This window comes from Brienomyrus brachyistius, unplaced genomic scaffold, assembly GCF_023856365.1.
Source record: "Brienomyrus brachyistius isolate T26 unplaced genomic scaffold, BBRACH_0.4 scaffold33, whole genome shotgun sequence".
In the NCBI taxonomy this organism is placed as follows: domain Eukaryota; kingdom Metazoa; phylum Chordata; class Actinopteri; order Osteoglossiformes; family Mormyridae; genus Brienomyrus; species Brienomyrus brachyistius.
The window spans coordinates 3970286-3997982 of NW_026042308.1; the positions used below are offsets into that span (position 1 = coordinate 3970286).

At 46.4% G+C, this 27697-nt stretch overlaps 1 protein-coding gene across 4 annotated transcripts in view; it reads right to left on the bottom strand.

Moving 5' to 3' along the window:
- Positions 1-27697, bottom strand: part of LOC125721415 (NACHT, LRR and PYD domains-containing protein 3-like) — a 145919-nt gene that overhangs the window by 88207 nt on the left and 30015 nt on the right. Inside the window, exons 10-12 of one of the 4 annotated variants that reach the window (XM_048997305.1) lie at positions 21217-21390; positions 21056-21102; positions 19364-19434 (exon numbers count right to left, since the gene is read on the bottom strand). In XM_048997305.1, the coding sequence (XP_048853262.1) occupies positions 19364-19434; positions 21056-21102; positions 21217-21390 (292 nt within the window). Of the gene's footprint in view, positions 1-18084; positions 19435-21055; positions 21103-21216; positions 21391-27697 lie in introns of those variants that run through there. The other 3 variants (XM_048997306.1, XM_048997307.1, XM_048997308.1) reach the window with 3 other exon arrangements.

Consider the following 27697-nt stretch of genomic DNA (forward strand, 5'->3'; position numbering starts at 1 on the left):
GAAAATCTTGATGGATTGAGGTCTCCAGGCAGCACACCCCAGGAGGAGTTGGGGAAATAAAATGTGCAATTAGTCAAAGTATAGGGGAGACTATAGGCAGTGCAAACAGTTAGGTGAGTGCAATATAAAGTGTGTAGTGCAAGCTCCGGCAGATATGGCAATCGCAGCATAAGTAGGAGGGAGAGGCAAGTGGGAATGCAGGCATGGGGAGTCCCTGAAATGTCAGCACTCCAGTTCCACAAGGGACAGTTCAGTTTATCTAAAGCCAATGGCATCGAAAGCCACCCAGCTCTACACCTCACACTGTAGGTCAGACTGGGACTGAGGAAATAGCTAGAGTCAGAACTAGTGTCCCTATAAGCTAAACTAAACCGGCGTGTTTTTAGTCTAGACTTGAATATTGAGAGTGAGCCTGAAACCCGCACATTCGGTGGAAGACCATTCCACAGTTGAGGAGCTCTATAGGAGAAAGCTCTGCAGCCTGCCGTAGCTCTTTCTACCCTAGGTACTAACAGATATCCTGCGCCTTGAGAACGAAGCAAGCGCGGAGGGTTGTAAGAGGTCAGCAGGTCACTAAGGTATTCTGGTGCAAGACCATTCAGTGCTTTATAGGTTAAGGGCAGTATTTTATAATCAATCCAAGACTTAACTGGTAGCCAATGAAGGGAGGATAAGACCGGTGTAATGCGATCAGATTTTGTAGTTCTCAACATGAAGTCTTTTTTCTGTTTTTACTTTTTTCGTTACGATTTTAAAACAGAAAACCCATAAATAGATTTGGTTTTTGAAATGGAAAATCCAACGAATGATACACGGATTGCAAGACTGAGCACATCCTCATGCCTTTTCATGAAGATTCAACAGAAATTTCAGTACAGTTTTAATATAGGCCTAGTAGGTAACTACACTACAACCTACCGAATAAAAGTAACTAACTGCATCAAAACCATTTTATTCTGACATACTTAATACTCGTGCTGTAGGATACTCTTAAACCAAATCGATTTAAAAAAAAAAAAAAAAAAACGTGGAAAATAGTGTTGAAATGAAAATATTGTAATGACGATGTGTGGGGGGTGAGGGATGGGCGTGGAAGGTAATAGTTAATTAAGTGACTATACCTGGGTTGTGAGGGATCTGGGATTAAGAAAGGGTCTGGATCCCCGGGGGGGGGTGTTATGTTTTAATTATGTCTTTATTGTGTGAGTGTTTCGTGTGGTTTAAATGCGCAGTGTAACCGCTTAGGGTCGGGACAGGACTATATACAGTAGGCGGCTCTGGTCCCGTAACGCTTGCCTGTGCCCGAAGTGTGGGGATTACTGTGCATTGCAGTGCTATTGGTGTGCCGCGCCCTAATGGGGATGTTGTGTGGTGCGGGATTTACTGTGTGGTAGCGTGGGTTAACACACGCTTAAAAAGGGGTGGTGTGCTACGGGGAGAAAGCGGGACCGAACTCTTTGTGAATCCAGATCCGACCCGATGGGTCGCTGCATGAATTGTACTGAATAAAATTATCTTTGTAATTGTAGCTGCAGTCTGGTGGTGATCTGTTCTCCGTTTACAGCCTCTGACGCTACTGTAGTTTGGGTTCGTTACAATATCAGTTCGATGACTCGCATATTCCCTATAATAATAAGGTCTATATTTTCTAATTTTAAGCTTTTTTAATGTTTATAACCTTAGCTCTATGCAAACCATTTTGTATATAACCAACAACACAGTACAATTATGGTGGATATCTGGTTTATGACAGTAAAACAATGTAGATTTTATGTACACTGAATGTAAAATTTAAGTTAATGAAAGCAAAATTATAGCAAACAGCTGTTGTGCCTTCGATTTACTAAAACACATGTTGGTACAATAAAACCATAAAAATTTTACAGATAAAGCATATGACCATAAGTTTAATTTCTGTAAAAATACAGAAAAGAAATTGACCAGTTTCACTGAAGGGGTTCTCTGTTATTTTACAAACTGTGTGTAAAAATATGTTTATGCAATGTAGTTTTGATAAAACTTTTCTGTCATTTAACATAAGAAGAAAAAAATAATTATACTGTAGTCAAATTGGCTGATATAAAATGGTTTAAAACTGTGACAAATTTTGCCTTTTTTTACAGTGTATACTTCCAGTCACATGGTAGCAGATACAGATTTCTGAAATAGCAAAGATAAAGGTCAATGAATAATATCCCTCATCTCTTTTAAAACTATAGGTAAGATGCTGTTTTGATATCCTGTCTAGGGTTGGTGTGTAACAGTATTCACGGGAAAGGGGAATGGGATAAAGGGACAAACGGGGTGAGGGCAAGAAGGGAACACCAGTGGACAAAGGGATATTTTTTGTATTTTCATTTTTTTTTCATGTATAATACTGACACTGAACAAATAACCCGGTGCAAAAGACTTTGGGAGTGACCACAGCCAAAATAACAAACAAAATCCCCAACTATCAAGTGCGACCCACAGCTAATCTCAACTAAGTGCAAAAGAAAAGGAAACCAAAAGACAAACACTCCACCTCACTCCCTAACCAAATAAACAGAGTCCAACACACACTTGCAAAACAAAATAGCAGTCACTCCCTATGCAGCAATACAATCACACATACATAACTTACACACAAGTCAAAGCAACGAGGGGGCTAGTGAAGACGTAAACCAAAGAAAACCAAACAGGGAGACAGCAAGCCAAACTGAGGTCGCGGGGGGGACCGGAGTCTGTCCTTGGAACAACAGGCGTAGGCAGGAACCAACCCTGGGCAGGAGTCAACACTCTGCAGGGCGCAAACACTCACAACTCAGATTTGCCAATTAACCTACCCTGCACACTTTTGGACTGTGGGAGGAAACCGGAGCCCCTGCTGGAAGTCTTTCCCCATTCACCAGATTATATTGCCAGAAGACTGAAAATTAGATATCAAATACTAGAGTGACATAAAAACAAAAAACAAGTTTGCTTGTAATGAGACGCAAAACAGAAGATTATCTCTTTTTATATTTTGAGAAAACATTTTAACATTTATCCAACTGGTCAAATGGTTTAATACTTCATACAGCAGCATTTCTAAACTCATTCCTCAGCCCACCAGACAGCTCCACATTTTTGCTCTGTCCCAGATCCCTGCATGCATGAACCAAACAGTCACCTTTTACTGCTGTGCTGAGAGCTTGGACAGAGCAAAACTGTGGATCTTTGCAGTGGGGTCCAAGGACTGGGTTGAGAAACCCTGGCATAGAGGAGACTGCAGTGAGAGCCAAGAAAAAAAGAGATTAGAGAGGAAGGTAAAATGCTTCCATTAGCATGGCAAATAAGCTGCAAGTACAGACCCTGTGCTTCCATTACAAACAAAAAGCCTGTATGACCCTCCTAAACACACAAGTCAGATTAACTTAACCAGGGGAAATAAGCATAAATCTTGGCAAAGACTAGACTATGAAAAGGGAAGGTGAACATCATACTTACACAAACGTCTGCTAAAGCAAATGGACAAACCCCTTTTAACTGAATCAAGTTACTTTAAAAAATTAATAATCCAAAAATAAATCAATAAAAATTAAGAAAAACACAATCATGCTTTGAACTAATACTGCAGTCAGTCCTAAATGTTCCCATGACATTCTTTTCATCACATTTACATTACATTTTACATTTACATTTACAGGATTTGGCAGACGCCCTTAGCCAGAGCGACTTACATAAGTGCTTTGAGACTCTGCAATGAATTTCCGATGCTAGCTGAATAAGGACCCAAGCTATGAATACTATCTCTGAGAACTCCATTGAGTAGTGCAGACATTTTTTTTTTTTTTTAAACACACACCAGAATAAGAGTCGAGAAAGAATATAGAAGTTCTACGTCAGGTATTTCTGAAAAAGAAAAGTTTTGAGTCGTCGCTTGAAGACAGTCAAGGATTCAGCTGTTCGGACATCTAGGGGGAGTTCATTCCACCAATTAGGTGCCAGGACAGAGAAGAGCTGAGATGCATGTCTTCCTTGTGCCTTGAGGGGAGGAGGGACCAGTCGAGCAGTGCTGGAGGATCGGAGAGAGCGTGGTGCAGAGCGGGGTGTGATGAGGTCCTTTAGGTAGGATGTTGCCATAGAATTTTTGGCTTTGTATGCGAGCATCAGTGTTTTGAATCTGATGCGTGCAGCTACAGGAAGCCAGTGGAGGGAGCGCAGCAAAGGAGTGGTGTGGGAGAACTTGGGAAGGTTGAAAACAAGACGAGCAGCTGCATCCTGAATCAGTTGGAGGGGACGGATGGCGCTCAGTGGTAAACCAGCTAGAAGCGAGTTACAGTAGTCAAGGCGTGAGATGACGAGGGACTGGACGAGTATCTGGGTAGCCTGAGTGGAAAGAAATGGACGTATCCTCCTGATGTTAAAGAGGAGAAACCGACAAGAGCGAGAAAGACTGGCAATATGTGAGGAAAATGACAACCGATCATCTATGGTAACTCCAAGGTTTCTAGCAGAAACCGAAGGACGGATCAGGGAGTTGTCGAAAGAGATCACAAGGTCCTGGAGGGGGGATGAGTCAGCCGGGATGTAAAGCAGCTCAGTTTTACTAGTGTTGAGTTTTAGCTGGTGAGTGGTCATCCAAGATGAGATGTCTGCCAAGCATGTAGAGATCTTAGTGGAGACATGAGTGTCTGAGGGAGGGAAGGAGAGGATGAGTTGAGTGTCATCGGCATAGCAGTGGTAGGAGAAGCCATGTGAGGATATAACTTCGCCAAGAGATTTAGTGTAGAGGGAGAATAGGAGAGGGCCAAGAACCGAGCCCTGAGGGACACCGGTGGAAAGACAACGTGGAGTAGATGTGGATCCATTCCATGTCACTTAGTATGTTCGGCCTTCTAGGTAGGAAGCCAGCCAGCGCCAGGCCAGGCCACCAATGCCAAGACTCCTAAGGATGGATAGGAGAGTTTTGTGGTTGACCGTGTCAAATGCTGCTGATAGGTCAAGAAGGATGAGGACAGATGACAGTTTGGCCGATCTGGCAGCATGTAGCTTCTCAGTGACTGCTAAGAGGGCAGTCTCTGTAGAGTGAGCTGCTTTAAAGCCAGACTGATTAGGATCCTGGAGGTTGTTCTGAGAGAGATAGAGAGAAAGCTGGTTGTAGACTGTACGTTCGAGGATTTTTGAAAGGAAGGAAAGAAGCGATACTGGTCGGTAGCTGCAAGTGTCTGAGGGATTTAGAGTGGGTTTTTTTAGGATGGGAATGACCCTGGCTATTTTGAATGCTGTTGGTACATGACCGGAGGTTATGGAGCCATTAATGATAGTCGTGATGAAGGGGAGAAGGTCTAGAGAGATAGTCTGAAACAATGCAGAAGGGATTGGATCAAGTGGGCAGGTGGTAGGGTTGGAAGATGAGATGACTTTCATGATCTCATCTGCCTTAAGACCGGAAAACTGGGCCAGTGAGGGGGGAGGGAAATCCTTAGTGTGTAGTGTAGTGGATGAGGGAGAGAATGTCTGACAGATTCTGTCAATCTTCTCGGCAAAGAAGTTCGCAAAATCTTCAGCAGTCAGGAAGGAAGGAGCAGGAGGAGGGGGAGGGTTGAGAAGAGACGAAAAGATGTTATGGAGTTTGCGAGGATCTCGTGAGGATAATTCTAGTTTGTCTTTGTAAAAGGCAGTTTTAGCTGCAGTCACGTCCATAGAGAATTTGGATAGCAGAGTACGGTAGGAAGACAGATCTGCATCAAGCTTAGATTTCTTCCACGTCCTCTCAGCTACCCGCAATTCTCTTCGGTTAGTACGTAATGCAGCTGAAAGCCAAGGAGTAGGCCGAGTTTTCCTTGGTTTGGAAGACAGCGGGCAGAGGTTGTCCAAGGATGTGTAAAGTGAGGAGATGAGAGTATCAGTTGCAGACTCCAGTGCCAAGGAGGAAAAGGAGTCAGGGTCAGGAAGGTAAGACAGGGTGCAGGAAGCAACAGAAGAAGCGGAGACAGAGTGGAGGTTTGGTCGAGTGGGGAGGAAACGTTGAAAACTGGGATTGGGCAAGACGGGTAGGGCAATGGTAAAGGATACAAAGTGGTGATCAGAAGTGTGTAGAGGAGTAGAAGTGATGTCAGTAGCTGGAGAGGGACGGCTGAAAACCAGGTCAAGGACGTTACATCCTTTGTGTGTGGGAGAGCAGTTGTTGGATGTTAGAGATAAGGAGTCGAGAAAAGGGAGGAGACCAGAAGAGAGGAGCTTGTCATGCGGGAGGTTGAAGTCACCAAGGAGAATGAGAGAGGTGTCGTCAGTGGGGAAGAGACTGAGGAGAGTATCGAGTTCCTCTAGAAAGCAGCCTAGGGGGCCAGGAGGGCGGTAGACAAAAATGATCAGAATATCGAGTGGAGAGGTAACAGCAACTCCATGGAATTCAAAGGATGAAATGTTGAGATGGGGCAGAGAGAGGGGCATGTAGCACCAGTTCCAAGTTACCAATAGACCTGTGCCACCACCCCTGCCAGTCTGGCGAGGAGAGTGAGAGAAAGCATAAGCAGAGGAGAGAGCTGCCGGGGTAGCCGAGTTCTCAGGTGATATCCAGGTCTCCGTCAGAGCCAGAAAGTCACGAGAGTGGGGTGAAGCAAGGGCGGAAATGAAATCAGCCTTCTTTACAGCAGACTGGCAGTTCTAGAGGCCACCCAACATGCTTCACTGAGACTGGTGTGTTATGGGAGGGTAGACAAGATTACTGGGTGTGCGCCGCCTGGATGTTGGGTGAGATCATCTAGATCTAAAAGATAAGTGGACTGGGATACGTCTAAGGCACATGTCTACAGTGACGGTGTGAGAGAAAGGGGATTGGATAGAGTAGGAAAGAAAGGATTAGAAGTAGTAGTAACAACTACACTGTTTGCCTTTATCACCTTCAATTTAACTCAGTAAGCCCTGCCCCCTAATTAACACCTTCAGGGAGACCAAAACTACACTTGATTGCCAGAAACTACGCACAACAACAACAACAGTTTTAACCGAGTCCGAGACAGAAAGTAAACAGAGTCCTACCTGAAGCACACTGAGTGTGCATAACCAGACGTTTTACAGTAGGGTGGTGGTGGCAAGGCTGCCTGGGCACCTGCCCGTTCTGTCTGACGGGGGCATAACCAGACGTTTTACAGTGGGGTGGTGGTGGCAAGGCTGCCAGGGCACCTGCCCGTTCTGTCTGACGGGGGCATAACCAGACCTTTTACAGTGAGTTGGGGGTGGCAAGGCTGCCTGGGCACCGGTCCGTTCTATCTGACGGGGGCATAACTAGACCTTTTATGATGGGATGGGGGTTCCAAGGGTGTCTGGGCACCTGCCTATTCTGTATGACGGGGGAGCAACCAGACCTTTTTCAGTGGGATGGGGGGGGGGGAGGTAAGGGACCCTGGGCACCTGACCGTCCTGTCTGAGGGGGGCATAACCAGACCTTTTACAGTGGGGTGGGGGTGGCAAAGGTGCCTGGGCACCTGCCCGCTCTGTCTTACGGGGGTGTAACCAGACCTTTTACAGTGGGGTGGGGGTGGCAAGGCTGCCTGGGCACCTGCCCCTTCTGTCCTATGGGGGTGTAACCAGACCTTTTACAGTGGGCTGGTGGTAGCAAGGCTGCCTGGGCATCTGCCCATTGTCTGACGGGTGTTACGTGCCGTAAGGTTTGGGGGGGGGATTGTCCTGATTGTTGTCCGGCTGCCTTCGTCTCCACCTCCCGGACCTGGCCACGCCCCGAGCTATACGCCACTTCCGCATTTATGATTTAAAAGGCCGTGGCAGGAGAGTAGCGGCAGCTCTGCTCACAGTTGGTTGTTGCGGTATTGGTTTGCTTGTGTTCTTTTGATTGATCGTGTATGACAGTTTTGGTTTGCTGGTTTTCGTCTCTTGCCTTATCCCTCTGTACCTTTGCCTTTGGTTTTGACTGCTTTCTGGTTTGTGATCTATTGCCTTCCTCCTGACTCCTCTCTTGCTTCGCCCCTCGGATACTGTGTTTCGGCTTTGGTGTTCTGTATGTTGGTTTCTGATAAGTGCGTAGGGAGTGACGGCTGTTTTGTTTTGCGTACGTGTTGCTTATTCTGTGTTTTGGTTAGGGAGTTAGGATTAGTCTGTGTCATTTTCTTTTCGTTTAGAGTTAGCTTAGTTTGGGACGTGTTCGTTAGTGGTGTTTTGTTTATTGTTTTGGCGGTGTTACTCCCGAAGTCTGTTGCCCTATTGTGTGTGAAAGTCTTTGTGAATAAACATAAAAAAAATACAAAAAAAGATCCCTTTGTGTCCCGTGTTCCCTTTTTCCATACCCTGGTTGTCTCGTTTCCCCTCTCCTTTCCCTTTACCTTTCTGGCGGTCCTCAACCCTAGACTGAGGATCGTAACACGGGGGCATAACCAGACCTTTTACAGTGGGGTGGGGGCGGCAAGGCTGAATGGGCACCTGCCCCTTCTGCCTAACGGGGGCATAACCAGACCTTTTACAATGGGGTGGGGGTTGGTAAGTTTGTCTGGGCACCTGCCCCTTCTGCCTAACGGGGGCATAACCAGACCTTTTACAATGGGGTGGGGGTTGGTAAGTTTGTCTGGGCACCTGCCCCTTCTGCCTAACGGGGGCATAACTAGACCTTTTACAATGGGGTGGGGGTTGGTAAGTTTGTCTGGGCACCTGCACCTTCTGTCCTACGGGGGAGTAGCCAGACCTTTTACAGTGTGGTGGGGTTGGGGGGGTGGCTAAGAGACCCTGGTCACCTGCCCGTTCTGTCCGTTGGGGCAGCAACCAGATCTTTTACAGTAGGCTGGGGGGGGGTAAGGGTGTCTGTGCACCTGCCCCTTCTATCCTACGGAGGACTAATCAGTCATTTTACAGTGGGGTGGGGATGGCAAGGGTGCCTGGGCACATTCCTTTTCTGTCTGACGGTGGCATAAGCAGACCTTTGACAGTGGGGTGGGGGTGGCAAGGGTGCCTGGGCACATGTCCGTTCTGTCTGACGTGGGCATAACCAGACCTTTCACAGTGGCGTGGGGGTGGCAAGGCTGCCTGGGAAGCTGTCCGTTCTGTCCGAAGAGGGCATAACCAGATATTTTACAGTGGGGCGGAGGTGGCAAGGCTGCCTGGGCACCTGCCCGTTCTGTCCGAAGAGGGCATAACCAGATATTTTACAGTGGGGCGGAGGTGGCAAGGCTGCCTGGGCACCTGCCCGTTCTGCCTAACGGGGGCATAACCAGACCTTTTACAATGGGGTGGGGGTGGCAAGGGTGCCTGGGCACATGTCCGTTCTGTCTGACGGGGGCATAACCAGATCTTTTACAATGGGGTGGGGGTGGCAAGGGTGCCTGGGCACCTGCCCGTTCTGTCCGAAGAGGGCATAACCAGATATTTTACAGTGGGGCGGAGGTGGCAAGGCTGCCTGGGCACCTGCCCGTTCTGCCTAACGGGGGCATAACCAGACCTTTTACAATGGGGTGGGGGGTGGCAAGGGTGCCTGGGCACATGTCCGTTCTGTCTGACGGGGGCATAACCAGATCTTTTACAATGGGGTGGGGGTGGCAAGGGTGCCTGGGCACCTGCCCCTTCTGCCTAACGGGGGCATAACCAGACCTTTTACAATGGGGTGGGGGTGGCAAGGGTGCCTGGGCACATGTCCGTTCTGTCTGACGGGGGCATAACCAGACCTTTTACAATGGGGTGGGGGTGGCAAGGGTGCCTGGGCACCTGCCCCTTCTGCCTAACGGGGGCATAACCAGACCTTTTACAGTGGGCTGGGGGTGGCAAGGCTGCCTGGGCACCTGCCCGTTCTGTCCGAAGAGGGCATAACCAGATATTTTACAGTGGGGCGGAGGTGGCAAGGCTGCCTGGGCACCTGCCCGTTCTGTCCGAAGAGGGCATAACCAGATATTTTACAGTGGGGCGGAGGTGGCAAGGCTGCCTGGGCACCTGCCCGTTCCGCCTAACGGGGGCATAACCAGACTTTTTACAATCGGGTGGGGCTGGCAAGGGTGCCTGGGCACATGTCCGTTCTGTCTGACGGGGGCATAACCAGACCTTTTACAATGGGATGGGGGGTGGCAAGGGTGTCTAGGCACCTGCCCCTTCTATCCTACGGGGGAGTAGCCAGACCTTTCACAGTCAGGTGCGGGTGGCAAGGGTGCCTGGGCACATGCCTTTTCTGTCTGACGGTGGCATAACCAGACCTTTTAGAGTGGGGAGGGGGTGGCAAGGGTGTCTGGGCACCTGCCCGTTCTGTCTGACGGAGGCATAAGGAGACCTTTTACAACGGGGTGGGGGTGGCAAGGGTGCCTGGGCACATGTCCGTTCTGTCTGACGGGGGCATAACCAGATCTTTTACAGTGGGGTGAGGGTGGCAAGTGTGTCTGGGCACCTGCCCCTTCTGTCCTATGGGGGAGTAACCAGACCTTTTACAGTGGGGTGGGGGTGGCAAGGCTGCCTGGGCACATGTCCGTTCTGTCTGACGGGGGCATAACTAGACCTTTTAGAGTCGGGTGGGGGTGGCAAGGGTGTCTGGGCACCTGCCCGTTCTGTCTGACGGAGGCATAAGGAGACCTTTTACAACGGGGTGGGGGTGGCAAGGCTGCCTGGGCACATGTCCGTTCTGTCTGACGGGGGCATAACTAGACCTTTTAGAGTCGGGTGGGGGTGGCAAGTGTGTCTGGGCACCTGCCCCTTCTGTCCTACTGGGGAGTAACCAGACCTTTTACAGTGGGGTGGGGGTGGCAAGGGTGCCTGGGCACATGCCTTTTCTGTCTGATGGGGGAGCTTGCAGAACTTTTACAGTGTGGTGGGGGTGGCAAGGCTGCCTGGGCTCCTGCCTATTCTGTCTGACGGGGAGTAGCCAGATGTTTTACAGTGGGGTCCCTGGTTAAGGGATCCCGGGCACCTGCCCGTTCTGTCTGATGTGGGCATGACCAGACCTTTTGCAGTGGGTTGGGGGTGGCAAGTGTGTCTGGGCACCTGCCTATTCTGTCCAACGGGGGTATAACCAGACCTTTTTCAGTGGGGTAGGGGTGGGAGGTAAGGGACCCCGGGCACCTGCCCCTTCTGTCTGATGGAGGCATAACGAGACCTTTTACTGTGGGGTGGGGGGGGGTAAGGGTGCCTGGGCACCTGCCTGTCCTGTCTGACGGGGGCATAACCAGACCTTTTACAATGGGATGGGGGTGGCAAGGGTGTCTGGGCACCTGCCCATACTGTCCTACGGGGGCATAACCAGACCTTTTACAATGGGATGGGGGTGGCAAGGGTGTCTGGGCACCTGCCCATACTGTCCTACGGGGGCATAACCAGACCTTTTACAGTGGGGTGGGGGTGGCAAGGCTGCCTGGGCTCCTGCCCGTTCTGTCTGATGGGGGTATAACAAGATCTTTTACAGTGGGGTGGGGGTGGCAAGGCTGCCTGGGCTCCTGACCGTTCTGTCTGACGGGGGCATAACCAGACCTTTTACAGTGGGGTGGGGGTGGCAAGGCTGCCTGGGCTCCTGACCGTTCTGTCTGACGGGGGTATAACCAGACCTTTTTCAGTGGGGTGGGGCTGGCAAGGGTCTCTGGGTACCTGCCCCTTCTGTCCGATGGGGGAGTAACCAGACCTTTTACAGTGTGGTGGAGGGGGTGGGTAAGATACCCAGGGCACCTGCCCCTTCTGTCCTACGGGGGAGTAGCCAGATCTTTTACAGTGGGGTGGGGGGGTGTAAGGGTGCCTGGGCACCCGCCTGTTCTGTCCAACGGGGGAGCAACCAGGCCTATTACTGGGGGGTGGGGGTGGCAAGGGTGTTAATTATTTAACAAATCAAATTTCTTTATTTATTTAAATATATTAAGTAAGGAATAATTGACGACGGGCCGTTGAATTAGATAGATAGATAGATAGATAGATAGATAGATAGATAGATAGATAGATAGATAGATAGATAGATAGAAACTTTATTAATCCCTCGGGTAGATTCCTCTGGGAAATTCGGATTCCAAGAGCACAGCACCGACAGAAGTTACAAAAAATAAAAATAACAACGTGAGCAAATGTTATATATATACATATATATATACATATATAGATACAAGAAAAATAAAATACAAAGGGATAAATAGAATAAATAGGAATAAGAGAATACAAGGGAATTGCACATTCCCAGTATTGAACCAAAAAACCAAAAGTATTGCACATTTCCAGTATTGAACTAAAAACCAAAAGTATTGCACAAGAGTATTGCACAGTGAAGTGAAGAGGCACTACAGCTTAGTTGTCCCCCCCTCCTTTGTCCACCTGTTTCCCCTCCCTCTCCCCTCCAGAGAGGAGTTAAACAGCTTGATGGCGTATTGGACAAAGGAGTTTTTAAGTCTGTTGGTTCTTGTCTTTGGGAGAAGCAACCTGTCACTGAACAGACTCCTCTGGTTGTTTATGGCCGTGTGCAGAGGATGCCCAGCATTGTCCATAATGTCCAGCAATTTTTTTAGTGTCCTTTTCTCTGCCACTATCGCCATAGTGTCCAGCTTCATGCCGACCACAGAGCTAGCCTTCCTGATCAGTTTTTCCAGCCTGGATGAGTCCTTCTTTGCTGTGCTGCTCCCCCAACACACCACAGCATAGAAAAGTACTCCAGCAACCACTGACTGGTAAAACATCCTCAGGAGCTTCCTGCAGATGTTAAAAGACCTCAGTCTCCTGAGGAAGTACAGTCGGCTTTGGGCTTTTTTATACAGGTGCTCTGTGTTGCATGACCAGTCCAGTTTGTTGTCCACCCACAGCCCGAGATACTTGTATTTGTTGACCACCTCCACCTCCTCCCCCTCTATCTGAACCGGCAGTGGACCTTCTCTGGACCTCCCGAAATCCACAACCAGTTCCTTGGTCTTTGAGGTGTTGAGTTGCAGGTGGTTTGTGTGACTCCATGTAACGAAATTCCTCACCAGACTTCTGTACTCCTCTTCCTGATCCTCCCAGATACACCCCATGATGGCTGTGTCGTCTGCAAACTTCTGAATATGGCATAATTCAGAATTATAGCAGAAGTCAGAGGTGTACAGGGTGAAAAGAAGAGGGGACAGCACAGTTCCCTGTGGTGCTCCTGTGCTGCTGACCACAGTGTCAGACATGATGTCCTTCAGCCTGACGTACTGTGGTCTGTCAGTGAGATAGTTGGAGATCCAAGCTATCAAGCAGGGGTCCACCTGCATCCTGTTCAGTTTTTCCTGGAGCATACAGGGCCGGATGGTATTAAAGGCACTAGAGAAGTCAAGAAACAGGATCCTGACCGTGCCTTTCCCCCCGTCCAGGTGTGAGTGGGCTCTATGTAGGAGGTACAGGATGGCATCCTCCACGCCGACATCCGCCTTGTATGCGAACTGTAGTGGGTCCTGGGCATGTTGTACCTGTGGTCGTAGGAGGTTAAGGAAGAGCCGCTCTAGAGTCTTCATAAGATGTGACGTCAGTGCCACCGGTCGGAAGTCATTCAACTCATTGGGCCGGTTCCTTTTGGGGACTGGTACAATGCAGGATGTCTTCCATAGGGCGGGCACTCTCCCCAGTTGCAGACTGAGATTGAATACTCGTTGTAGCGGCTCCCCAAGTTCAGCAGCACACGCCTTTAGCATCCTAGGACACACCTTGTCTGGGCCTGCTGCCTTTCTGGGGCAAAGCTTCCTCAATTGTTTCCTGACCTGATCCACTGTAATACTGGGAGATGATTGGAAGGGGGGGGGGGAGATGTCCTGCTGTTGAGAGAGGGGTTGGAGGAGGAGGGTGTCATAGTGTCCAGAAGGGGGGGAAGTGAGGGAGGTAGGAAAGTGGTGAGAGGGCTCTGTAGTAAAGATGAGGGTGGGGGGGTTGTGGGCTGGTCAAACCTATTGAAGAAGTTGTTAAATTCGTTTGCCTTCTCCACCGTCCCCCCCACTAAGCTGTTCTTGATGTTATAGCCTGTAATGGTTTTCACACCATTCCAGACGTCCCTCATATTGTTCCTCTCCAACTTCTGCTCCACCTTCCTCCTGTAGGTGTCCTTTGCTTCCCTCAGGCAGCGTTTCACCTCCCGCTGTGCTGCTTTCATCTCCTCCTTCACTTTGCTCCTGAAAGCCTTCTTCTTCTTGTTGAGGACAGCTTTGACTTCCTGTGTTACCCACGGTTTGTTATTAGGATAACACCGTACCGTCTTAGCAGGGGCAACCGTGTCCACACAAAAGTTGAGGTAGTCTGTCAGACAGTGTGTCGCCCCCTCTATGTCCTCACCATGTGGGCTCAGAAGCACATCCCAGTCTGTGGTGTCGTAGCAGTCTCTCAGAGCGTCCTCCTTTTCTGGAGTCCATCTCCTGATGGAGCGTGTTGTGACAGGCTGCCTTTGGACGAGGGGTGTGTATTGTGGCTGTAGGTAAACCAGGTTGTGGTCTGACTTCCCTAACGGGGGGAGGGGGGTGGCTCTGTATGCGTCTCTCACATTTGCATACAGTAAGTCAATTGTCCTGTTGCTCCTTGTGGGGCAATCCACAAACTGGTGAAAAGCAGCCAGAGTAGAGTCCAGTGTGGCATGATTAAAGTCTCCAGATATAATAATGAAAGCCTCTGGGTTTTGTGTCTGCAGTCTTGCTGTAACTGTGTGTATTTTCTCGCAGGCAGCTGCTGCGTCGGCCCTCGGAGGGATGTAAACACACACACAGATCACATGACTAAACTCCCGAGGTAAATAATATGGCCGCAAGCTAACGGCTAGCAGCTCCAGGTCCGGACGGCATACCGAAACTTTAACGGAGACATGTCCAGGGTTGCAGTATCTGTTGTTAATGTAGACAATGAGTCCCCCACCTCTGCTTTTTCCGCTGGCCTGCGTGTCCCTATCGGATCTCACGAATGTGAAACCGCATAGGTCTACGTTAGCCTGTGGCGTTAGCTCGGTTAGCCACGTCTCCGTGAAGATAAACAAACTGCACTCACGATATAGTCGGTGGTTGTTCAAAGCACACAGTTCATCCATTTTGTTATGTAGCGAGTTCACGTTGCCCATTATCACTGTCGGGATTGATGGTTTGAATCGCCTCCGGTGATCCGCTTTCCTCGCTCCAGCCTTGCAGCCTCTGTAGCTCCTCTTTATCTCAGCTGGAATGTTGTGTCGCATGCCGGTCTGTTCCTGTGTTCTTAGCGCCAGCAGCTCCGCTCTCAAATAGATGCAGGAGCTGGTTCCAGAAGTTTTAAAAAGTGCATTATCCATCTTGTATCGCTATATCCAAGAGATAAAAGTAAAGTAACTAGAGAAAGTGAAATAAAGTTTAAAAGCCTAGTCTAAAAAAAGTTAAAGGTTAAGAAAAGGTGCGGTGTTGCAGAGCTACTTGGAAAGGCTGCCGTCACTCCAGCGCCATCTTGAAACTTTCCTGCGTTTCCTGCGTGAATTATTAGAAAACAATGCACACCCGAGGTGGTAATGCGGCCACGACGCGAAGCGGAGGTGTGCATTATTTTCTAATAATTCAATGGTCCGGAGTCAATTATTCCGCTTATACTACGGTTGCCACACCTCAACACATCGATCAGATTATATATTTCAAGGGATTCATCCGGTTTTTCTACTTAAATCGCTATTGTGAGTAGGATTATTTCTTCCGCATCTCATCCAACGACTCTTTTGCTAGTTCCAAAAAGTCATTTTAAAGCTGGCAATGGAGGCTTGAGCCGTTGATAGCAGACTAATGCAGTTAATAATGAAGTTATTAGAAAGAGAGCGAGAGAGACAGAGACACAGAGAAAGAGAAACAGAGAGAGAGTATATAGTAAATGAGTTCAATGATAGTTTTGCACGGGTATTCACTGTTGAGGACCTTAGTAATTTACCAGTTATTACCTATCCAGCATTGTCTATAGCTAATATATATATAACTGAAGCAGATGTTTTGCAAAGCCTAGCTAAGCTCAAAATAAATAAATCACAGGGCCCTGATGGCATCTTACCTATAGTGTTAAAAGAGATGAGGGATATTATTTGCCGACCCTTAACTTTACTGTTTCAAAAATCCTTATCTGAAGGTGTGGTACCTTCTGATTGGAAGCACGCCTTCATAACGCCTATTTTCAAAAAAGGGGATAGAAGTAATTTGTCTAACTATAGGCCAATCAGTCTAACTTGTATAACTGGTAAAGTTATGGAGGCTATAATCAAAGAGAAAATGGTAGATTACCTGGACTCCAATAACATTTTGCGGGATAGCCAGCATGGATTTAGGAGAGGTAGATCCTGTTTAACAAATCTGTTGGAGTTTTTTGAGGAAGCTACTCAGGAAGTTGATGATAAGAAGGCCTATGATGTCATCTACTTAGATTTCCAAAAGGCTTTTGATGTTGTCCCCCACAAGAGGCTCCTACTTAAACTCAAAGCGACAGGTATTTTAGGTACCGTAGCGACCTGGATTGATAACTGGTTAACAGATAGGAAACAGCGAGTAGTTATAAGAGGCACAATGTCACAGTGGGCTTGCGTTCATAGTGGGGTACCGCAGGGTTCGATTTTAGGACCACTATTGTTCCTAATTTACATAAATGATATGGATACCAATATATACAGTAAACTGGTGAAATTTGCAGATGACACCAAGGTGGGTGGTGTAGCAGATACTGAATTAGTGGCTCAGCAGCTACAGCGGGATCTTGATTTAATTAGTGACTGGGCCGATACCTGGCAGATGAAATTTAACGTCGATAAATGTAAGGTACTCCATCTAGGGAGCAGAAATATAAAGTACAGGTATTTCATGGGTGTCACTGAAATAAAGGTAGCTGATCATGAGAAAGACCTTGGTGTGTATGTTGATGCTTCCATGTCCCATTCTCGCCAGTGTGGGGAAGCAATAAAAAAGGCCAATAGGATGTTGGGGTATATCTCCAGGTGTGTGGAGTTTAAGTCAAGGGAGGTAATGCTAAGATTATACAATTCCTTGGTGAGACCTCACCTAGAATATTGTGTGCAGGTTTGGTCACCATATCTTAAAAAGGACATTGTGGCCTTAGAAAAGGTGCAGCGTAGGGCCACAAAAATGATTCCTGGTCTTAGAGGAATGTCATACGAGGAACGGTTACTTGAGCTAAATCTGTTCAGTCTCAAGCAAAGGAGACTGAGGGGGGACATGATCCAGGTATATAAGATTCTAACAGGTTTGGATGTTGTTCAACCAAATAGTTACTTCAGCATTAGTTTAAATACACGAACTCGTGGCCATAGGTGGAAATTAGCGGGAGAACATTTCAAGCTGGATTTAAGGAAGCACTTCTTTACACAGCGTGTAGTCAGAGTATGGAATAGCCTTCCTGATAATGTAGTGCAAGCTGAATCCTTGGGTTCCTTTAAATCAGAGCTAGATAAGATTTTAACGACTCTGAGCTATTAGTTTAGTTCTCCCCAAGCGAGCTTGATGGGCCGAATGGCCTCCTCTTGTTTGTATAGTTCTTATGTTCTTAGAGAGAGAGCTTGTATGAATTAGGCTACCTCTGTGTGTCCCTCAACAGTGTTCTGAAGCAACGTCTCTAAACTGTAAGTCTGCTTTAAGATGTAGCGCTGTTATTACCTCGCTAGTGAGAAATGTCATGTGTAGCCTTTAAGTTGGTACACTAGGCTAACTAATACTGCTGCAGCCCAGTTGTTGAAAGTTTCATATTCACCGTAAATATTAAAATTTACTTTCGGAAAATTGTCTGTCATGTTGTTGTTTTTGTTAGTCCTGTGTGCTGTATAGGTACTGTATGCTAATTTCCGTTATTACAGTTAACTATGCGAAGTGATATGGAACTGTAATGCGGTCAAGAGAGCTACCTGGAACTACGTTCGCCGTGCGTTTATCTGAAAATAATTGCACACCTCAGAACGTTCGTCAGCCAATCAGATTCAAGCATTCAACGGTCCCGTAGTATAATAATTTTATTTACTTTAATCCACTGAAGCAGAATAGTAACAGGACATAATCATATTTTCCAGTTTTTTTCAGTCTGTTATGTCTCCAGTTAAATGATTATTATATACATTGATTGAGTGTCATTGTGTCAGTTATGTTCAGCTGCAGTAATACAGTGAATTTAACTTAATCCAGCAGACTGTGGTTTCATTATGTTACTCAGTTATGCTTTGGGTGACGCTGAAGCAGGAAATTAATAGGACAGAACAGAAAGCCTTTATTGTCACTGTACAGGGAGGGAATACAGTAAATGGACATAAATATATAAAATGTACATATACAGGGGAGGGGGAAAGCCCCCCCCCCAATCAGGATTACATTTAGTTACATTTTAGTCAGAGAGATAAACTATTAAACTATATTTTTCATGTTATTCAGCTCACTGAACACAGTCATTTATTTTCTGTCAAACATACAGTCCTGTGCAAAATTCTTAGGCAGCCCAAAGAAATGTTTAAAGCTATTTATCTGGGTATCAAGTGTACTTTGGCTTATAACAAAAAAGACAATTTAACATTAGAACATGTGCAAATTCAGAGTAACACAATAAAAACTAGTAATAATTTCTTCTGTTTTCTAAAAAGTTACTGATATCTAGTTGGATGGCTAGATGAACATCGCTTCAGTTCCCAAACTTCTCCTCAGGGGCACCTCAGCCGTTCCATGATCTTGTTAAATTTCACCAACAGCTGAATTAAATCATTAAATATATTGGTTTAAAAAGTCAGTGACAGATTGACTAGCTGTATGAGGTCTGCTAGTGGCCAAGTCAAAAAATACATGGCTGCACTGGACGGTCGCTGCAAATACTAGGATGATTTTAGCAGAGCTTCTGAAATGGCGAAGCTGACACACTTTGACAGGCATCATATCATAGTTTTACACCAACAGGAGGATAATCTGAACATCATTTTCTTTCCCTGCCTAAGACTTTTGCACAGTTCTGTACATTTCAGAGTAAAAAGGATTATAAAGGTTAAAAAGCAGTGATTTTACCTTTTTGCAGGAGAACCAGCAACACATCACAGTGACACGGAGGAGTTTCTATAAACCAAAAACCCCGGATAGAGGGACTCAGTAAATGAGGAGGTGAATCTGTGCAGGGGGGTCAGTCCATCAGAGGAGACTCTGTAGAAGGACAGAGCACCAGCCCCCCAGTCCAGATACACTCCTACTCTGCGGGAGCCTGAGGGCTTTATGGGTATGAGAGTCTCTTTATTATTGTGCCGGACAGAGTAACTGACAGTATTACAGCTCAGACCCCATGACTTGTCATTGTATCCAAGCCCACAGTCCCTCCCTCCTTTCCTCCTGATCCCTTTATAAGTCACTCCTATCCAGGCTGCATCTCCATCCCACTCAGCCTCCCAGTAACAGCGGCCAGTCAGACTCTCTCTGCACAGAACTTGGGGGCAGCTGTCAAATCTCTCTGGATGATCAGGATATGGCTGCCGCTCTGCCCCCCATGTCACCTTCCTGTTCCCCCCTGACAGAGACAGGAGTCTGTTTGCTGTGTTGGGGTCCAGCGTCAGCTGGCAGGAGTCTGTAGGCAGGAGGAAGAGCCATTAATCCCATCAGGCCGCCTGTACTTTATGTTTCTGTACGATATAAAAACAGCACAGCTTCCCCTAACGAAGCGGGAACTGAAGTTTATGAAACATAAAGTGGGCGCGCGACGGCGGCGGGAAGAGCCGCCAAAATGGGGCGCGAGCTAAACTAACAGCTTAATTAATTTAATTAAAAAATGACAAAGCAGCGAAATTCAGACATATTCATCACAAGCATATTTACCACAAAACGGCACCAGAGATCAATACTAAAGTCAGTGTCTTTCCTTCAAACCGCTAATTCCGGCGCATGCGGCTCAAAAATGGCCATCAATAACAGAATATTTAAGTAATATTATTACATGTTTAAAGTGATATTTAATAAACATTTGGACCTGGATTCTGATATAAACGATGATTCCGGCACAGATCGTGCATCATAAAAAAACAGGAAGGTTCTCATTAATTAAGAAAAATATTGCTCTGAAAAACGAGATTATTATCTCATTAATTCGGAAAAACAGAATTAATTTCTCCCAGATGAATGCAATACGCTTCCATAGAGAACCGCTTACCGCGCGCGTGACTGTAGATGCTGCGCCGCTGCCGCGAGGCGTGAGCCCCGCATCTCGCGCACGCACGCGGCCGCTCTAATCTGTTAACATGGGCGCCGAAATGAAATTTGATATTTTCCGCCGCACATCCAGTGTGTCCCTGGGCGCTAATTTCTTTTGGCACTGTGGATCAGCAGAACTTTTTAATATTCATGAGTGAAGCCCTACACGATTGGCTGGCTGATTAATATTTATGAGAGGGGCACTACCTGATTGGCCAGTTAACATCGACTTGTGCTGCCTGTTTCTTCTACCTAAAGCAAGGGTGTCCAAATCCAGTCCTGGGGGGCCGGTGCCCTGTGTAGCAAAGTTCTTTCCCTGTTCCACCATAAATAATTCAGCTCAAGAGCTGTGTGGTTATTAGCACAAGGAGATGAATCAGGTGTGTTAAATGAGGGGAAACCCAAAAATGCGCAGGACTCTGGCCCTCCAGGACTGGATTTGGGCTCCCCTGGTTTAAGGGATTCAGTGGCCAATCAGTAATATTCTCTCATGAATATTAATGAGGTTCCAGAACCACCCTGTAAAAATGCAAATTCACATTTTGCACTTGAGGAGAGAGTCCGGTCTCAATGCCTACAGGTGCCTCCTTAGGACAATACTAACGAATTTCACACAGAAAACACATACACTCACTGCATCCGCAAAAAGAACAAATGCAAAGGATTCTTTTTTTGTGAAATTAAACATGTGTATCTAATTCAGAATATATTTAACCATCCTACACTCCCACACAAACACGAAGATAATACAAGCAGCTATAAAGCATTTGTAAAAAATATTTTTAAAAACGATTAAATGAATTGATAGTGTCTTTGGAGATGATTATGATTTTTTGTTTCTCGTTTGGATGTTGTCTAAAATGACATGAAACTCACCTAAACACAAACATGGAAATCCATCTACACAGTGCAAAAAGCCACACTCATCACAACAATTGTGTGAATACACCCATAACATAATATTAATGGTATTATTAATAAAAACATGCAAACACACTTACATTTCTGTAAGCCTGGTCTGGTCCTGCACTCTCCCCCGTGATCCACACTATAGGAGAAGCAGAATGACATAGTACTGCTGTATCCATTTATTAATTGGTGCCTCTTCTTCACATACATGCATAAGTATCTATAGTGTGTCAGACACACACTCTGTACTCACTTCAGCTTCTCCAGTTTACAGCTGGGATCCTCCAGTACAGCAGAGAGCAGCTTCACTCCTGAGTCTCCTGGGTAATTGTAGCTCAGGTCCAGCTCTCTCAGGTGTGAGGGGTTTGACCTCAGAGCTGAAGCCAGGGAAGAACAGCCTTCTTCTGTGACTCTACAGCCTGACAGCCTGCAGAAAGATGGAAAAAAATCCCCAATAAATAAGATCACCTGACCATTACAAGCATTATTTTTAAGCAAAAGTGACTCCTCTAATAAATATTTCAATAATCACGCAAAATTAACAATATCTTTTGAACATTTTATAAGAACCTATACTTCTCAGAACAAGAACCAGATCCAGTTGATATAGAATCATTTAAAAATAATCTAGACTTACCCATATTAACCAATGAAACAGCAGATGCCCTTGATGCCAGAGGTGGAGAGTTCAGGTCCAGAGAGTACAAATCCAGACCAAGATTTTGTTTCAACCAACCAGATGAATATAAAGAGTCACAGTCACAGAGACTCAACTGGTTTGTTGAAACAAAATCTTGGTCTGGATTTGTACTCCCTACACCTGAAATCTTCACCTCTGCTTGATGCACCATTAACATCAGAAGAACTCCATAAGGTCCTCAACCAAATGCCTAACAACCAATCGCCAGACCGGATGGTTACCCTGCATAAATCTATAGGCCATTACAGTGTTATTGAAAGCTGATAAAGACCAAACACAGCCCTCCAGTTACCGGCCATTACAGTGTTATTGAAAGCTGATAAAGACCAAACACAGCCCTCCAGTTACCGGCCATTACAGTGTTATTGAAAGCTGATAAAGACCAAACACAGCCCTCCAGTTACCGGCCATTACAGTGTTATTGAAAGCTGATAAAGACCAAACACAGCCCTCCAGTTACCGGCCATTACAGTGTTTTTATGAAACGCTCAATATATGAAATTTAAATTTCATTAATACCTTTTCAAATCTATCAAACTGCACAATAAACTGGAAAAAAAACCCATAATATTCTCACTGTCTGAAGATGCCTGGGATTCAGCCGATCAGGATGGTCCATTTCACACTGGAAATATCCGGTACTTTGGTATCTACATCTCCCACAGGCTGTCTGACTTGATTACCCCCAACTACTCCCCCTTATTCAAAACAATAGATGAGTCTCCCACTTAAATCAATAAAAATAAAATTACTCGTCCAGAATAATTTCAGAAAAATTCTTTCAAACTCTTAACTCATTAATGTCACATTTTTGCTGGAAAAACAAAAACACAAAATCAAACATTCCACATTACAGAAAAAAAATCTCAAGTTGGATTACAAGCTCATTTTTCTTAATTATTACTTAGCAAATCAACTGCAAGACTTAACTAAATGGTCACACTACAGCAGTAACAGCAGCTCATGGTTACAGCAGGAGCAGCTGTACTGTAAAAATCTCAGACATGCACTTACTCAAAATGTCATTAAAGAAACAAAACTGCTTTAACAACACAGTGCTGCCACTTCCACAGCACTGACAGCACAGAGGAAAGCCATTAAAATCACTAACTGTGCTCTCAGACCCTGTAAATACACGCCAATCTGGAATAATCTGGACTTCCTACTTCACAATATCACCATTCACTATCACTCACGGGGACAGAAAGGGATTACACATCTCCACCTCCTTCTCAGTAACAGTCATTTCATGACATTCAAAGACTTCATCCATAAATACGAGTTGAGAATATGCAATTTTTCTAATATTTACTAACTGAATCCAGCATCAAAACCAAAATGGACCTCACACATAATACACGGAATCCTCCTCAGATGAGACAACATTCTGCAACTTCAGTTCAGTTCAAAGTAATTCACATAAAACATGTGACTCAATATAAAAAGTAGTCAGTACTGATACCTGCTCACAGTGTACAATGGGTGTCACAGATAATTATCTGCATGCTCTGTGGGCCTGTATACCTGCTCACAGTGTACAATGGGTGTCACAGATAATTATCTGCATGCTCTGTGGGCCTGTATACCTGCTCACAGTGTACAACGGGTGTCACAGGTAATTATCTGCATGCTCTGTGGGCCTGTATACCTGCTCACAGTGTACAACGGGTGTCACAGGTAATTATCTGCATGCTCTGTTGGCCTGTATACCTGCTCACAGTGCACCATGGGTGTCACAGATAATTATCTGCATGCTCTGTGGGCCTGTATACCTGCTCACAGTGCACCATGGGTGTCACAGATAATTACTGTATGTTCTCTATAGGTGAAAGATCTGGACTGCAGACAGGCCAATTCAGCACCCGGGCTCTTCTCCGACGAAGCCATGTGGTTGTAATAGCTGCAGTATGTGGTTTTGCATTGTCCTGCTGAAATACACAAGGCCTTCCCTGAAACAGACGTCCTCTGGAGGGGAGCATGTGTTGCTCTAAAACCTTTATATACCTTTCAGCATTCATAGTTCCTTCCAAAACATGCAAGCTGCCCATACCGTATGCACTTATGCACCCCCATACCATCAGAGATGCTGGCTTCTGAACTGAACGCTGATAACACGCTGGAAGGTCTCCCTCCTCTTTAGCCCGGAGGACACGGCGCCCTTCATTACCAACAAGAATGTCACATTTGGACTCGTCTGACCATAGAACACTTTCCCTCTTTGAAACAGTCCATTTCAAATGATTCTTGGCCCACAGGACACGACGGCGCTTCTGGACCATGTTCAGATATGGCTTCCTTTTTGCATGATAGAGCTTTAGCTGGCATCTGCAGATGGCACGGTGGATTGTGTTTACCGACTGTGCTTTCTGGAAGTATTCCTGGGCCCATTTAGTAATGTCATTGACACAATCATGCCGATGAGTGATGCAGAGTCGTCTGAGGGCCCGAAGACCACGGACATCCAATACAGGTCTTCGGCCTTGTCCCTTTCGCACAGAGATATCTCCAGTTTTTCTCAATTTTTTTGATAGATGATGAGATTTGCAAATCCTTTGCAATTTCACGTTGAGGAACATTGTTTTTAAAGTATTCCACAATATTTTTATTCACTCTTACACAGATTGGAGAGGCTCTGCCCATCTTTACTTCTGAGAGACTCTGCCTCTCTGACATCCCTTTTAATGCTAATCAGGTTACAGACCTGATATCAATTAACTTAATTAGTTGCTAGATGTTCTCCCAGCTGAATCTTTTTAAACTTTCTTGCTTTTTCAGCCATTTGTTGTCCCTGTACAGACTTTTTTGGGACATGTAGCAGGCATCAAATTTGAAATGAGCTCATTTACTGGATAAAGGTCTACAATTTCCCATTTTGAACATTTGTTATATTATCTATGTTCTGTTGTGAATAAAATATAGGCTCATGTGATTTGAAAGTGTTTTATTTGTTATTGCATTCAAATTTAAAGAACTTTTCTGGAATTCTAGTTGTTTGTATGTTGGCTGGGGGCGGCATGGTGGTGCAGTGGTTAGCACTGTTGCCTAACACCTCTGGGACCCGGGTTCGAGTCTCCGCCTGGGTCACATGTGTGTGGAGTTTGCATGTTCTCCCCATGTCATCGTGGGGTTTCCTCCGGGTACTCTGGTTTCCCCCCACAGTCCAAAAACATGCTGAGGCTAATTGGAGTTGCTAAATTGCCCATAGGTGTGCATGCGTGAGTGACTGGTGTGTGAGTGTACCCTGTGATGGGCTGTCCCCCCATCCTGGGTTGTTCCCTAACTTTTGCCTATTGCTTCCGGGATAGGCTCCGGATCCCCCTGCGACCCAGTAGGATAAGCGGTTTGGAAAATGGATGGATGGCTGGATTATTATTACTGTTTGATTCATGTATTGTATGTTTCAATCATTACAGATATGTATGAAAGTGTGTCTGTGTATGTATGGACATTCATATCTATGTATTAATATACACTGCTCAAAAAAATTTAAGGAACACTTTTTAATCAGAGTATAGCATCAAGTCTATTAAACTTCTGGGATATTTATCAGGTCAGTTAAGTAGCGGGGGGGGGGGGGGGTTGTTAATCAGTTTCAGCTGCTTTGGTGCTAATGAAATTATCAACAGGTGAACTAGAGGGGCAACAATGAGACGACCCCCAAACCAGGAATGGTTTAACAGGTGGAGGCCACTGGCATTTTTCCCTCCTCATCTTTTCTGAGAGTTTGTTCACTAGTTTTACATTTGGCGACGGTCAGTGTCACTACTGGTAGCATGAGATGATACCTGGACCCTACAGAGGTTGCACAGGTAGTCCAACTCCTCCAGGATGGCGCATCAATACGTGCCATTGCCAGAAGGTTTGCTGTGTCTCCCAGCACAGTCTCAAGGGTATGGAGGAGATTCCAGGAGACAGGCAGATACTCAAGGAGAGCTGGACAGGGCTGTAGAAGGTCCTTAACCCATCAGCAGGACCGGTATCTGCTCCTTTGTACAAGGAGGAACAGGATGAACACTGCTGGAGCCCTACAAAATGACCTCCATCAGGCCACTGGTGTGAATGTTTCTGATTGTGTTCTCAGAGACAGACTTCATGAGGGTGGCTTGAGGGCCCAACGTCCTCTAGTGGACCCTGTGCTCAATGGAGGGACGCACAGTCCTCTACAGGCTAGACAACGGCACCTTGACAGCAATTAGGTATCAGGATGAAATCCTTGAACCCATTGTCAGACCCTATGCTGGTGCAGTGGGTCCTGGGTTCCTCCTGGTGCACGACAATGCCCGGCCTCATGTGGCAAGAGCATGTAGGCAGTTCCTGGAGGATGAAGAAATTGATACCATTGACTGCCCCCCATGCTCGCCTGACCTAAATCCAATAGAGCACCTCTGGGACATTATGTTTCATCCATCCGATGCCACCAGGTTGCACCTCAGACTGTCCAGAAGCTCAGTGATACCCTGGTCCAGATCTGAGAGGAGATCCCCCAGGACACCATCCGTGGTCTCATTAGGACGATGCCCCGACATTGTCAAGCATGCATACAACCACGTGGGGACCATACAAACTACTGAGTATGATTCTGAGTTACTGTAATGAAATTTCAACAAAATGGACTAGTCTGCCGCATCATTTTTCACTTTGGTTTTCGGGGTGTCTTTGAATTCAGCCCTCTGTAGGTTGATAATTTCATTTCCATCAAATGATGTGGCAGCCTTTCATTCCTAACACATTACCCAGTCTACATCAGTATAGATATCCAGCATGATTTATTTCCCCATTGATATCTGATGTGTTTTCAAAGTGTTCCTTTAATTTTTTTGAGCAGTGTATATGTGTGATAATTTTTTATTCACTAATTTCTTTTTGACAATTACGGCTCCTATCATCCACAACCATCATCCATCCATCCATTTTCCAAACCGCTTATCCTATTGGGTCGCGGGGGGTCCGGAGCCTATCCCGGAATCAATGGGCACGAGGCAGGGAACAACCCAGGATGGGGGGCCAGCCCATCGCAGGGCACACTCACACACCATTCACTCACACATGCACACCTACGGGCAATTCAGCAACTCCAATTAGCCTCAGCATGTTTTTGGACTGTGGGGGGAAACCGGAGTACCCGGAGGAAACCCCACGACGACACGGGGAGAACATGCAAACTCCGCACACATGTGACCCAGGCGGAGACTCGAACCCGGGTCCCAGAGGTGTGAGGCGACAGTGCTAACCACTGCACCACCATGCCGCCCCCCACAACCATCATATATAAATAAAATCCTATCTTTGTTTTTTTCCTTCTTTGCATTTTTCTCCTTTTCTTTTCCTCTCCCCTCTACGACTCACATTAAATACTGACTTCACTCGCCCCCCAGTCCTGCCACTTCCACTAGCCTCTAGTTTGGGGGAGTGGTTCTTTTCCCCTCTGCCTCTGCGTGGGGCAGGTCACCTAATGCATTGGGGGTGGGGTACTGTATCACAGACACTCTCACAGACACGTACCCTGCCACAGACACTCTCACACACACATACTCTGCCGCAGACACTCTCACACACACGTACCCTGTCGCAGACACTCTCACGCACACGTACCCTGCTGCAGATATTCCATTATAACGGGATTATACTGCACCTTCAACTCCACCTAGCAGACATACCTATGAGGGGATTGAGGTATGGATTGATTCTGATCGTGTTTGGACTAAACACCCCGGGATTCAATTACATCGTCCACCGTGATTCACCCACATTATAGTTGTGCCACAGGTGAACTGCGCAAACATGTTTTTTCACTGATCACTTATATAATTTGTTTTTCACATAAAGAGCTAGAACACCTATCTTGCCTTTCCCAGCGGAAAGGGAGGCTTATCTTTTCTCTCCCAGGGGAAAAGGGAAAGCCTTGCCCAAAATGCTTTGTAACCGCAATCACAAGCAGCCTCACCTGGACAGGAATTGGAGAATAAAGAGCACATTCCCTGAGGGGAGGGGTGACCCTGGCCAGCTCGCCCCCTGTCCGCACACGTACCGCTGC